The sequence below is a fragment of the Myotis myotis genome, unplaced genomic scaffold, assembly GCF_014108235.1.
Source record: "Myotis myotis isolate mMyoMyo1 unplaced genomic scaffold, mMyoMyo1.p scaffold_m19_p_2, whole genome shotgun sequence".
NCBI classification, from domain to species: domain Eukaryota; kingdom Metazoa; phylum Chordata; class Mammalia; order Chiroptera; family Vespertilionidae; genus Myotis; species Myotis myotis.
The window spans coordinates 49,283,635-49,296,721 of record NW_023416324.1 but is presented as its reverse complement, the minus strand read 5'-3'; the positions used below and the strand labels follow the sequence as shown (position 1 = coordinate 49,296,721).

Here is a 13,087-nt window from a genome sequence, read left to right as displayed (position 1 = left end):
CAATCTACATTATTTATTTATTGAAAAAAAAATGACTGCATGTGAATGGCAAAATAATTGCAATAAAAGAATAGATTTGGAGAAAGATGCTTCAGACAAAAGATTAAACAGGGACAAATTTGGATTATTTATGCAATGCTTATGTGACAGCTTTATTCTGGACATGGTTTCACATATTCAGATACATTCTATACCTTGGACACTGAAGAACAGCATAATGCACCCTGAATATTTTTAAGGGAGTGAAAGAATTGAAGGTCATTTGTCCCCCACATTATTTAAACCCAGGATCTTAGGAGAGCCCTCCATAGGTATAAATGTTGGACTATTTATATAAAATGCCAATGTTGTGGACTACTCTATGCTTCTGCAAGGCAAACACTTAAGGAATTATCTGTTAATGTAAGATTAAAATATGAGACAATTTTATTGAACAAGTGGCAGTTTTTATGTTCTACATTTGCAAATTTAAGCCATATTTAACCTAGAGTAAACCTTTTCATATTTCTCAATCATCACAATTGTTTAATTAGCAACTATGGTGATAAAGTAGTTTCTTTCATTTAAAAAGATTCCTTTTGTGTAGAAGAAAAAATATTCAATGCTCATTCAAGTTTCAATAAACTAAAATCACAATTATGAATTAGCACCTCATAGTTTGGCACCCTAAAATAATCCTTCTATGGTTCCTTTGATCTAATTAATAGTAATACCTCTCACAAGATAAGCAAGTGCCCTTTATTTCAAATAATTTTATTTAAAGGTCTAAGAAAAACATGGCCTCAGGCTCCTGAATAGCAAATATCAGTGAATGACAAGAAGAATCAATACAACTGAAGCCAAAAGATATGTAAAAGATTCTAGGACGTTTTACTTATTTAGTTAGTTTGCTGTTCAGCATCCATTCCCCTTTTTCCATTAGAATCTTGACCTTCCTTTTAAGGACATCCCTCATTGTTATTATATTTGGGGGCATCTGGAATTTGTATCTTGAACAAACATCATGGTTACATAGGGGTGTGAGAACAGCAGTGTGTGGCCCATACTATCCTATGCTGTGAATTCTGGGCAACCATCCAGAGCTCACTTGGATCCTACCTTTCCCATGTAAAGTTCTTTAGGCTCCTATTAATTTTATGAACTCCAGATATATTTCCAATAAATGTCCATCTTTACTTAAAATGGTCAGTTAGTTTTTGTGGACTAAATTTAAAGAAAAACAAAACTATAAGTTGATAGCTATTTGTTTGCCAATGAAAGTTTAGTTTTGATTATAGTGTTGAATTTGTTTACATGAATCTTAAAGAAATAAATTAACTTTATTAAACATATGCCCTTTCTTATAAAACTAGGGGCCCAGTGCACAAATTCGTCACCTTGAAAGGAACTGTGGGGCCATGAGCCTGCAGTGGGCACAGGGGCAGGTCTTGGCCCATCCTCCGCACCCCTGCCTGGCCCCTCCCACCACAGCCCCTGGTCTCCTCTCTGCCTGCAGCCCCGCTCCCACAGCCACCACTCCCATGAGCTGACAGCTCCGGCCCTGCTTGCACCTGCTGACAGTGCAGAGGATTGGGGCCAGAGCCGTCAGCGGGTACAAGTGGCAATTGCTTCCCTGATCATCCCTCAGGAGCAGGGGTAGGTGGAGAAGCCCTGAGGGGTGATTGGGACCAGCAGCCACCACTTGCAACCATTGACGGCACTGAGCAATCGGGGCGGGTGCCGGCAGCGGGAGTGAGTGGTGGCTCTGGTGTCAGCAGCAGGTGTGAGTGGCGGCTCTAGTGCTGGCAGAGGGTGCAAGCAGGGATGGTGCAAGCAGGGCTGGAGCCAGCAGCAGGTGCAAGCGACCAGCAGGACCATGGCACTCGGGAGCAAAGAATTTTCAGTAACCACCAGAAGCTCACCCTGATAACAGCAACTGGCGCCCCAGGCGCCTTGGTCTGGTGCCCCCGCTCACCTGCTCCATCATCCTGCTGTGGCCCACGCCTGCCATGTGTCACGCCCTGCCCCCTGGTGGTGAACGCACATCATAGCGACTGTTTGTTCAGTTGTTCCGTGTTCAGTCTATTTGCATATTAGCCTTTTATTATATAGAATAAATTATTTCTCTTAACCCAAGAGTTGTATATCATTTTGCTGTTTATATAGGGCTTTCATATACTTTATATTGTTTGATCCTCACTCTTAGGAGACAACTGAAATAAATTTGTTAGCATCTACTACAGGTGAAGAAGCTAAAGTTCCAAGGGGTTAAATATGTCTGAAGTCACAGGGCTAGTCAGAACCGTGTTAAATCTTGGTCCTTTTTCTTCAGAACTCCTTACATTCCCCATAGACTTCTGTAATAATGTGAACATTAAACAATCTTTAATTAAAAAAATAAAAATATAATTTAAAAAGTCGGGCTGTTTTATTTTTTGTGTCCTTTACAGATATGCTCCAACTTTTCCCATTCTTCTTCACCTCTGGCCACTGTCAAGAGTTTTACTCTTTGTAAAATAATAGACACCATTATCAGGAGGGATTATTTACGCCGTTGCTTTATAGCAATGATAAAGTATTTAGGCAATGTCTTAATACTGTTTAACAACTAAATTGAACTAGAAATTTTTCTAGAGATAAAATTAAGCCTAAAATTTTCTTGAGAATAAGTAGTGGTGGTGGAAGGTGTTAATTTGTATAAGATAGCGGGGAAAAGCTTCTCTGTGAAGGAGACTTTAGGAGAGGCTGAAGGAAATGAAAGAACAGGTCTAGTGGAAGAGAAGCTGGCAGAGGAAGGAGCAGGGGCCAAGTCTCTGAGCGAAGAGCCTGTGTGGCTTTTATGTAAAGGCTCAGCACACACAGCTCGCTCACAGTTTCATAGCCCATTGGCTGGTCATTAACTTGGAGCATTATTTTACCTGCTGGTTGCTGGCATGATTCAGGTGCATTCATTTGCACATTTATTTTCTGAAGAGTCAATAAGGATTTCTGCTATTCATGGTCCAGTGAATGGAGGCAGGCCATGACAAAATTTTCACCAGTCTGAAACATCCCTCCTTGGTAAATTCCTGACCACTTTCACTGAGCATAATGTTTTCAAGGTTCAGCCACATTATAGCATGTGACAATACTTTATTCCCTTTCATTGCCTTTCAATAATATTTCTTTGTAGGGATATATCACTTTTTAAAAATAGGAATTAACACTCATAGAAATGCAGAAAAATTACTATAAAATGTTGCTTTTCTATAACACATGTATGTAATTGTTTTCTCAATACAAATTTATCAGTTTGGGACCTTGTAGTCCATAGCACACATGACATTGAGCTCCAGTACCCAGCTTCTTCCAGTATTTTGTTTTTAATTAATTGTTGCAGAACTTTCTACTAACCACAACTTTCCAGTAATGCAAGGACCTGCTTTTTAAGTTAGTGTGTTCTTTCATTAATAGAAATGTCATGAGTAGGTTGGATGACTGTTTTAAGAGAAATAATAAGTAGCCATTTCTGCACTGAGTGGAGAGTTGAACTGGCTGTTAGCTACGGGTTCCTGTGAACACTCATGAGATTCAAAGCAAAACTGTTCGGTTATCCACTGAGATTTTGACTTGTTACCATAGCGTGATCTATTCTATCCTAACTAATACATAGAATTTGGTAATAGTTTTGGATAGATTATAACATCTCAGGTGACCTAAGGAAACTTAATTACCTTTTTCTGGCCTGAATTTGCTTATCGGTAATAATAAAGCTAAATAAAATAATCTCCAAGATTGCATCTACTCAAAAATTATATAACATTGTGACTCTGTGACTTGAGGACATTCTCTGGAGAAGTGGTGGTATTATCACAAACATGCTGATGTAGCTGATAGGATCAAAAACCTATCACCCATTATGGGCAGAGGAGTGTTTTCCCAAAAGCTGTTTTTGGAAATTCCAGATACAGATGAAGTCATGACACAATTTTTTGTTGGAGAGTCAATACCCAGAATTACCTTGAGATGTTACAAAATCTTACTTTTGTTTGACTGAGGGTAATTAACATGGATTTTTTTTTTATCTGTAATAAGAGAATGATAAATATCAATTATTAAATACTAGAGGCCCAGTGCATGACACTCGTGCACTGGGGGTGGGGTGGGGGGGGGGTGCACCCTCAGCTAGGCCTGCACTCTTTAGCAATCCAGGAGTCCTCAGGGGATGTCCATGGAGCGGGCCTAAGCCATCAGTTTAACATTCTTAGCACTGCTGTGGAGGCGGGGAGGTGGGAGAGGCTCCCGCTACTGCTGTTATGCTTGCCAGCCATCAGCCTGGCTTATGGCTGAGCAGTGCTCCCCCTGTGGGAGCACACTGACCATCAGGGGGCGGCTCCTACATTAAGTGTCTGCCCCCTGGTGGTCAGTGTGTATCATAGCAACTGGTCATTCCACCATTCAGTCGATTTGCATATTGCCCTTTTATTATATAGGATTTTTTTATTCCAGGTATTACACATGAATTATCTCAGCTACTATTCTATTGTCTATCTGTCTATCATCCATCTATCTATCTATCTACCTACCTATTATCTATCTATCTATCTATCTATCTATCTATCTATCTATCTATCTATCATCTATCATCTATCTATCTATCATCTATCATCTATTTAACCCTAAGAGTGGTGCTATTATTTTCCCAGTTTTGCTAAGGAAAATACTGAGGCTTTCAGCAAATAAAACACCTTGCCAACAAAGCAGCAGTGCAAGGATCTAATTCCAAAGCTCAGGTCCTTAATCTCTAAAAAATTTCTGGAGTAGGTTGTAAACTTCTCAAAGGAGAAAACTTTTAAAGTATGGTGCTTCAGATTTGGTTTGCTCCTCTTTTACATATGTTGAAATTGACCTCATCTACCAAATTTACTTTACATGTCTTTTAATTTTGATCACATATTGGCTTTTCCAAACTTATTTATATTCTCTTTTTAAATGTTGCTCTTCAGTTTCAAGAAGTTTCTCTGTAGGTTTTCCTTTTATTTCTTTTTTCACATTTGCCTTTCCACACTACTTCATATATAGAATATGTAATATGCACCTGTTATGGTCTATTACTCTGTCCATAATTTTTAAGTTCCAAATTCAAAATAACAAGCAAAAAAAGTACTAAATGGTAAATTGTAGCATTTCTATCACTGTGTAAAAGGCATGTCATTTTTAATTGAATTTATTGGGGTGACACTGGTTCATAAAACCATACAGGTTTCATGCTGCATTGTGTGCTCATAACCCAAGATAAAGTCATTTTCCGTCCCCATTGACCCACTTTTCCCACTTCCATGTTCCCTTCCCCTCTTTCTCTCTGGCTATTATCATACTGTTGTCCACCTCTACTTAATTCCCTCACCCTTTTCACCTACTCCTTGCCCTCCTCCCCTCTAGTATATGTCAGTTTGTTCTATGTATCTACGGTTCTGTTTCTTTATTGTTTGTTATATTATTTGGTTCATTACATTCCACATATAAGTGAAATCATTTGGTATTTGTCTTTCTCTGTCTGGCTTATTTCATTTAGCATAATAATCTCCAGGTCCATCCATGTTGTCGCAAAAGGGAGTAAAGACAGTATCCTCAATAAATGGTGTTGGGAAAATTGGTGAGCTACATTTAAAAAAAATGAAACTAGACCAACTTACACCAAACACAAGAATAAATTCAAAATGGATAAAAGACTTAAAAGTCACGAAATCATAAAAATTCTACAAGAAAACATAGACAGTAAAATCTCAGACATCTCTCGTAGCAATATTTTTGCAGATATATCTTCTTGAGCAAGGGAACAAAGCAGAAAATAAACAAAAGGCATGCCATTTTGTATTTTTATCTTTTACTACAGAAAGTTAAGCAACACAGATTGAACTATTCCTTATCAAAAAATTTCCTGTTCTTTCATATCTATTTTTGTTTCTTTTCTGACAGAATCTCTTGAAGTATCCTTACCTAATGCCATTAACCTTGACTCTGTTCTCTACCTGTTGTATAACATCTTATGTATGGAGTCATGACTAGCTAGAATATTCTTGGTATTAAATATCAGGAAAAAGTAATAAAAACATTTGTAAAAGGCAAGTCTTGCCATAATGTAATATCAAGAATATGAATGGCTATCTCATTATTCAATAAATCTGAAAGTACAATGGTAACAATGCCAGAGAAATACAAAGAAAACCCATAATATAAGATGGCAGAAAAAATGTTATTTAATATAACTTTAAAAATTTAAATCCCTGAAGAGCTTAATCCTTTGCCTATAGGTCTTCAAAAATTTTATATGTTATTTTTGCTTAAAAGAAAATTTTCCTCATGAAATTATTTTATAATATTCTGTTTATAGTTTCCATTATGGTAATATCACCATCAGTCCTTTTACCTCTTCTCTTTGCATTGTTGCTAAAATCATAACTCCATAGCAGTAGCCCATCACTGTTTAACCCAATTATAACAATGCCATCATTCTTGTCACAGAAGGTTCCATAGCAAAGGGATAGGATCAGCAATGAACAAATGCACAATTAAGACAAATGAGACCTAAGGGCAAATTAGTTGAGGAATATTGGAGGAAACATTTTCTTGTCCCTCTCAGAAAAAGAGAGTTTTCAGGAGTCAGATATTCCTTTTTATGGATGTTGAAGCAGATGACCACCATGAGGGAAGGCAGCTTAAGAATAAAGTTGATCCCACACAAGGCAAATAAAAATATACCAACTCTGGAACCTATCCTGATGGATCTGACACTTATGTGAGCCAATCAATCCTATTTCTTGCTTAAGTTAAGTTGGATTGGGTCTTCTATTATTTGAAATACACATAATGAACCCTTACTGATACATTATTCTTTTCTCTTCTTAATTTCCCATTTTCCTAAAAATGTGCACGTATATTAATGTACTAGTATCACATTTCTCAATGTCAGATAGTTTTGATCATAGCTCACTAGCAGATACTTTAGAAGAAACTAACTTACAGGGATGTTTTATGAAAACAACAATATTGAATTTGGGGACTCATCAAAACCTTGATAAATTATGTGAAATATCTTCAAAATATCTAAAGCACACCAATAACAAAAGATGATAATTTCTTCTTAATTTTAATACACTGGGAAAGTATACATCTTATAACTTGGGAATATCTTTGGTTTACTTGCATAATTTCTTATTAATGCAAGCCTATTTAAGCTCCTACTGACTTGATGTATAAAACTCTCCACAATGGCATTATCTGCCTAATACATCAAATCAAACAATGCTGTATGACTCTCAAGATTTTTCACAATCTGGGTCCTCCCACTCTCCATACTCTACCTGCATATAGTGGGACCTCACAAACATGCACCTTCAGGTCCAGACTCTGCACAGCTGTGCTGTCCCTCTCTCTTCCTTTCCATATAACATCTTAATTTTTTCATCTGTGCTTTTTGGTCAAGCCCTCTTCCTCCTCCCCAAGAATAGAACTCTTTGAAATACATAAGCTCTGACACAATATTTGGCTCTAATTATATCTTACTGTGCATTTACCTGTAATGCTTCTGACTTCTTTGTAATTAGTTTGTTAGATCATTGAGAGCAAGAATTGGTATTTCTCTTATAACTACCCTCCAGAGCCTAAAATACTGTGTAGTAAATATTAAATGAATACAGCTTTATTAATTAACTAGAGGCCCTGTGCACAAAAATTTGTGCACTTGGGGGGAGGGGGAGGGGGCCCTCAGCCTGGCCTGTGCCTTCTCACAGTCTGGGACGCCTCGGGGGATGACCACCTGCTGGCTTAGGACCACTTCCCGGGGGGATTGGGCCTAAGTTGGCAATCAGACATCCCTCTGGCAGCTCGGGAGCCCTCAGGGATGTCCACTTTCCAGCGGGGAGCAGGCCTAAGCTGCAGTCAGACATCCTTAGCGCTGCTGAGGCGGAAGAGGCTCCCACCACTACCGATGTACTGGCAGCCGTCAACCTGGCTTGTGGCTGAGCAGAGCTCCCACTGCGGGAGCACACTGACCACCAGGGGGCAGCTCCTGCATTGAGCGTCTGCCCCCTGGTGGTCAGTGTGTGTCATAGTGACCAGTCATTCCCAGTCGTTCTGCTGTTAGGGTCAGTTTGCATATTACCCTTTTATTATATAGGATAGAAGCCTGGTGAATGGGTGATGGCCAGCTGGTTTGCCCTGAAGGGTGTCCCGGATCAGGATGAGGGTCCTGCTGAGGTGCTTGGCCAGCCTGGGTGAGGGGTTGATGGCTGTTTGCAGGCTGGTCACACCCCTTTCAGGGTGGGAGTCCCCACTGGAGTGCCTGGCCAGCCTGGTGCGGGGCTGATGGTTGTTTGCAGGCTGGTCAAGACCCCCACAACCCAGTGGGACCCTCAACCCATGGAGGTTTGGCCAGCCTGGGTGAGGGGCTGATGGTTGTTTTCAGGCTGGCCACACCCCCTTTAGGGTGGGGGGTCCCTACTGGGGTGCCTGGCCAGTCTGGGTGAGGGGCTGAGGGCCGTTTTCAGGCTGGCCAAGCCCCCCTGGCGACAGAAGCTCCCAGCCTCTCCTTTTTTTTTTTATTCTGGGATTTATTTACCTTCTATAATTGAAACTTTGTAGCCTTGAGAGGAGCTCAGGAGCCAAGGTAGGTGGGAGGGAAGCTTGGCTTCTTCCATCACCAGGGGCAACCCAAGCCTCCTGCTCGCTCCAGCTCCATGGCCATGGCCGGCTGAAAGCAGGTATCTGGGGATTATTTACCTTCTATAATTGAAACTTTATTGTTTTGAGTAGAGCTCAGAGCTGGCCAGGGTGGGCGGGCAGGAAGCTTGGCTTCCTCCATCACCAGGGACAACCCAAGCCTCCTGATCGCTCCAGCTCCATGGCCACGGTGGGCTGAAAGCAGGTATCTGGGGTTTATTTGTCTTCTGTAATTGAAACTTTGTTGTCTTGAGTGGAGCTCAGAGCCGGCCGTGGCAGGCGGGAAGCTTGGCTTCCTCCATCATTGGGCCAACCATGCCTCCTGCTTGCTCCAGCTCCATGGCTGCCAGCCGCCATCTTGGTTGGGTTAATTTGCATATAGTCGCTCTGATTGGCTGGTGGGTGTGGCTTAAGGTGTAGCGAAGGTACAGTTAATTTGCATGTTTGTCTTTTATTAGTGTAGATCATGTTTTATTATTTTCTTACAGAATCTGTCACATGAAACTAGAAAAAGATTTTAATTTACTAGATGGACTGAGGGCTGCCAGATTTAGCAAACAAAAATATAGGATGCTCAATTAAATTTAGATTTCTGATAAATAACAAACTTTTTATTGTATAAGCATATGCAGTGCAATATTTGAGGCATAATTATACTAAAAATTGTCTGCCTTATAGTTTAAAATTCAAATGTCATTGGATGTCCTTTATTTTTATCTGGAAATCCTAGATTGGCGTTCCCTACAGAAATATGTGTGCTTATTTTTCTAAATAAGCTAAATACCACATTTATGAATTGCTTACCATTACATAGTTTTGCTAATCAAGTACAATAGTAATGAAGTTCTCTGCATTGTTTCACCTGGTAGTGACAACAAATAAATTGAGTAATCCTTTTCTGAAAGTCACCATGCATGCATGTGTAAAGGGAGCAAAGTTAAACAAAATGGCATTTCTGCCCTCAAGTAATTCATAGTTGGATGGAAGAAGGGAAAGCCCATTTCAGTCCAGCCTCTACTTGGTGTGCAATCCAGATCATCCATTGGCCAAAATTATTTTTAGGCCTAATCCAACCCTCCTGGGCAAAGATCTAAGATGTCACTATACACTTAGGTTGTCAAAAAAGAAATATATTGGTTTTAAAGTATATATTAAATAGTTCTTGCCTTTGAAGTGTTTATAAACACCACAATTAATAATCCTACATAAAAATAATTATTTATAATTTGTTTTGGCCAGCATGCTTTACTTAGAGTTTGATAATGAAGTTAGTTTAATTATGGAAGATTCTTTTTCTAGTTTCTGGATATTTAATGTGCATTTTACTTAGCAAAAGCAATGAAAATGAAAATTTTCTCCCCTCCTAGCCATTGTACAAATCGTTCACAGGTAAATGCCATGTGATTAATTAATTTGAGTCATGTATTTAAATGGTTATTAGGATCCAGTGGTTTAGATTTTGAATCTGGGTCTGCTTTAGTTAATTTTTGGTCCTCAATCTTTTCTGCAATGGAGAACAAGTTCCCAGGAGACATTTTCTTTGCCTGACACAATGTTATAAAGATTTTGTGAGCCCTGACCGGTTTGGCTCAGTGGATAGAGCATCGGCCTGCGAACTGAAAGGTCCCAGGTTCGATTCCGGTCAAGGGCATGTACCATGGTTGCGGGCACATCCCCAGTGGCAGGTGTGCAAGAGGCAGCTGATCGATGTTTCTCTATCATTGATGTTTCTGACTCTCTGTCCCACTCCCTTCCTTTCTGTAAAAAATCAATAAAATATATTTTTTAAAAAAAAGATTTTGTGAGTGCATTTGTGTGTACATAAAGTTTGGTATTAGTTTTTAAATTATTTTTTTCTACATTATATTTATTAAACACCAGGTAATTTGATGATATCTGTAATAATCAAAGATTTCAAATTCCAAAAACATTTTGTGTGTGTGTGTGTGTGTGTGTGTGTGTGTGTGAAAAGTATTTCTTAGACTTAGACCATGTAATTCAAGTTTTTAAAACAATGTCACCTGAACATACATGCATAAAAAATTTTCAGTTCTGAAATAGTATATTTTTTTCCTTTTTAAAAACACAGAAGTTATTGATTTAAGCCACCAATCCATATTTTCTTGAAGGTCATTTTCAACTAAAATAACAAGGCATAATCTAATAAATGATCATTTCCATGGAGTTCAATTGGTTATGAACATATCAGATGAAGTTACAAATGAAATGGAAAAAATAAAATAATAAAGACATTTTCCTCTTAAATATTAGATAAAATGTTACATTGAAAAAATTCTGACTGGTGTTTGTTAAAATAAATTTGTAATATTGATAAATAAAAAAAGGTAATGAGACTATTGGGGTAACTTATACCAATTTTAGTGATTTGTCAGTCACCAGGGCAAAGGGCTATAGTTAGCATTAGCATTATGCCAAGTCTTTGGAAATTATGAAAAACTCATATACAGAGTATATTTTAGGCTGTCAAAATTACCTTGGGTAGCTCTTCAATTTGATTGGCATCTAGATAAAGCTCCTCTAATGTCCGTTCAAAGTTAAAGACTTCTTTTGGCACCTGCTGAAGGCTGCAGTGGGAGTAATCTAAAACCGAGATGATTTCTTCTTCACCTCGGAAACATCGGCACGGCACCAGACGGCCGATGAGTTTCCGTTTGGTGGTCATCTCCAGGCAATGCACTAGAGAAAAACAGAAAAAGAAAAACACAATTGCTTAATCAACTACCTTCTTGTAATATTTAAAACTTAGAAATTTAATGTTGGTATATATTGTATAACTACATATTACTTCAAAATTTATATTGGACATGTCCAAGCATTATATCATTTAATCCTTAAACAAACCTACAAGGTATGTGAGATAGGATTTATTCCCATTTAACAAATAAAACAATGGATTTAGAGAGGTTAAGAGACTTCTCAATATCATACAGTTTAGGAATAACAGAACTGGGCCATATTGCAATGTTATTACTGTACTTCCACTTCCACTTGAAACATGGATCTACGATATGATTTTAATTTTACACAAGTAACAGTGGAGAACAGAAACCTCCAGAAATTGTTGAAAAAATACTTTTCTCCCATTTCTGTAAGTTTCACCACTAAGGTTTATGATGTCTTCTTTTTGACCCACAAATTCATATAATCAGTCAACATATACTCATTGAAAAACCACTCTATTCTAGGCACTGATCTAGGTACTGGGGAGAGAGTGATGAATTGAACAGATTCTCTGTTTTCATGAAGCTTATATTCTATTGGAACAACAAATCAGAGTTGGATTGGTTATGTGCTTAGAATGAGGGCCTATCTTTACGAATCCTGTGATTTTAATGGGAGAAAACAACTTGTAATCATGGCAGAAACCTGTGACATCCTTGGCATGACTTTCTCTAAGTTAAACTGACTAAATACCATAAATTGTGTACAGATTTGTATCATGCACCTACAGTTCTTTATTAAATCTATTATTTTTTATGTTATTCTTCTCATAGACTGTAAGCCTCTTAAGGATAGAAATCATGTTTTGTTCATATTTTGCATTTGTCTTGGTGCTTGACAACAAATATAGAATGATCAAATGAATACAAGAATAAATAAACAAACATGCCTGCGACTCTTTCCCCAACCACATCAGGTACTGATAGCTTGATTGAAAACTTTTCATTCTAACTAAAAGGTCACTCTGTCTGTGATGTCTCCCCAGGAAGAATAATGAGTAGTGTCTTCCTCTGAGTTCCCAGAGCACTAACTATGTAGCTTCCTACTTATTTGTACCACTAGAGGCCTGATGCACGACATTTGTGCAAGAGTAGGCCTTCCTTCCTTACCCTCCTGGCATCGACTTCCCTCTGGCAGCCAGGACCTGGGCTTCCCTTGCAGCCCTGGCTTTGTCCGGAAGGACCTCTTTCATTGACCCAAAAGCATATTACGCTTTTATTATTATAGATTTCCCTATAAGGGAGTTCTGTAGGGGCCCAGGGTAGGCCACCCTAAGATATCCCAAAATGGCATACCAATTATTTTGATTTAAACTTATTTAAGAAATTATCCTGCAAGAAGAAACCCTGATCACTTTGTCCCCCTAAAAGTAGAAGATATATCACCAGGTGATAGCTGCCCTACCTGTTCCAGGGGGCTGACACAACCTTATCATAAGATTTAAAAGAATCCAAAGTCTGTATCAAACTAAAAAAATTTTGCACAGCAAATGAAAGCATTAACAAAATGAAAAGACAACATGTGGAATGGGAGCAGATACTTGCCAATGACACATCCGATAAGGCGTTAATATCCAAAATTTATGAAGAACTCATGCAACTCAACACCAATAAAACAAACAAGCTAATGGGCAGAAGATCTTAATAGACATTTTCCCAAAGAGGAC

The 13,087-nt window shown here is 38.6% G+C and overlaps 1 protein-coding gene across 5 annotated transcripts in view; it reads right to left on the bottom strand.

Annotated features, from left to right (window-relative positions):
• LRRC7 (leucine rich repeat containing 7) overlaps positions 1 to 13,087 on the bottom strand; it is a 479,490-nt gene that overhangs the window by 304,533 nt on the left and 161,870 nt on the right. For all 5 annotated transcript variants that reach the window (XM_036352078.1, XM_036352079.1, XM_036352082.1 and 2 more), the window contains one exon: positions 11,174 to 11,376. In XM_036352078.1, the coding sequence (XP_036207971.1) occupies positions 11,174 to 11,376 (203 nt within the window). The remainder of the gene's footprint in view (positions 1 to 11,173; positions 11,377 to 13,087) is intronic.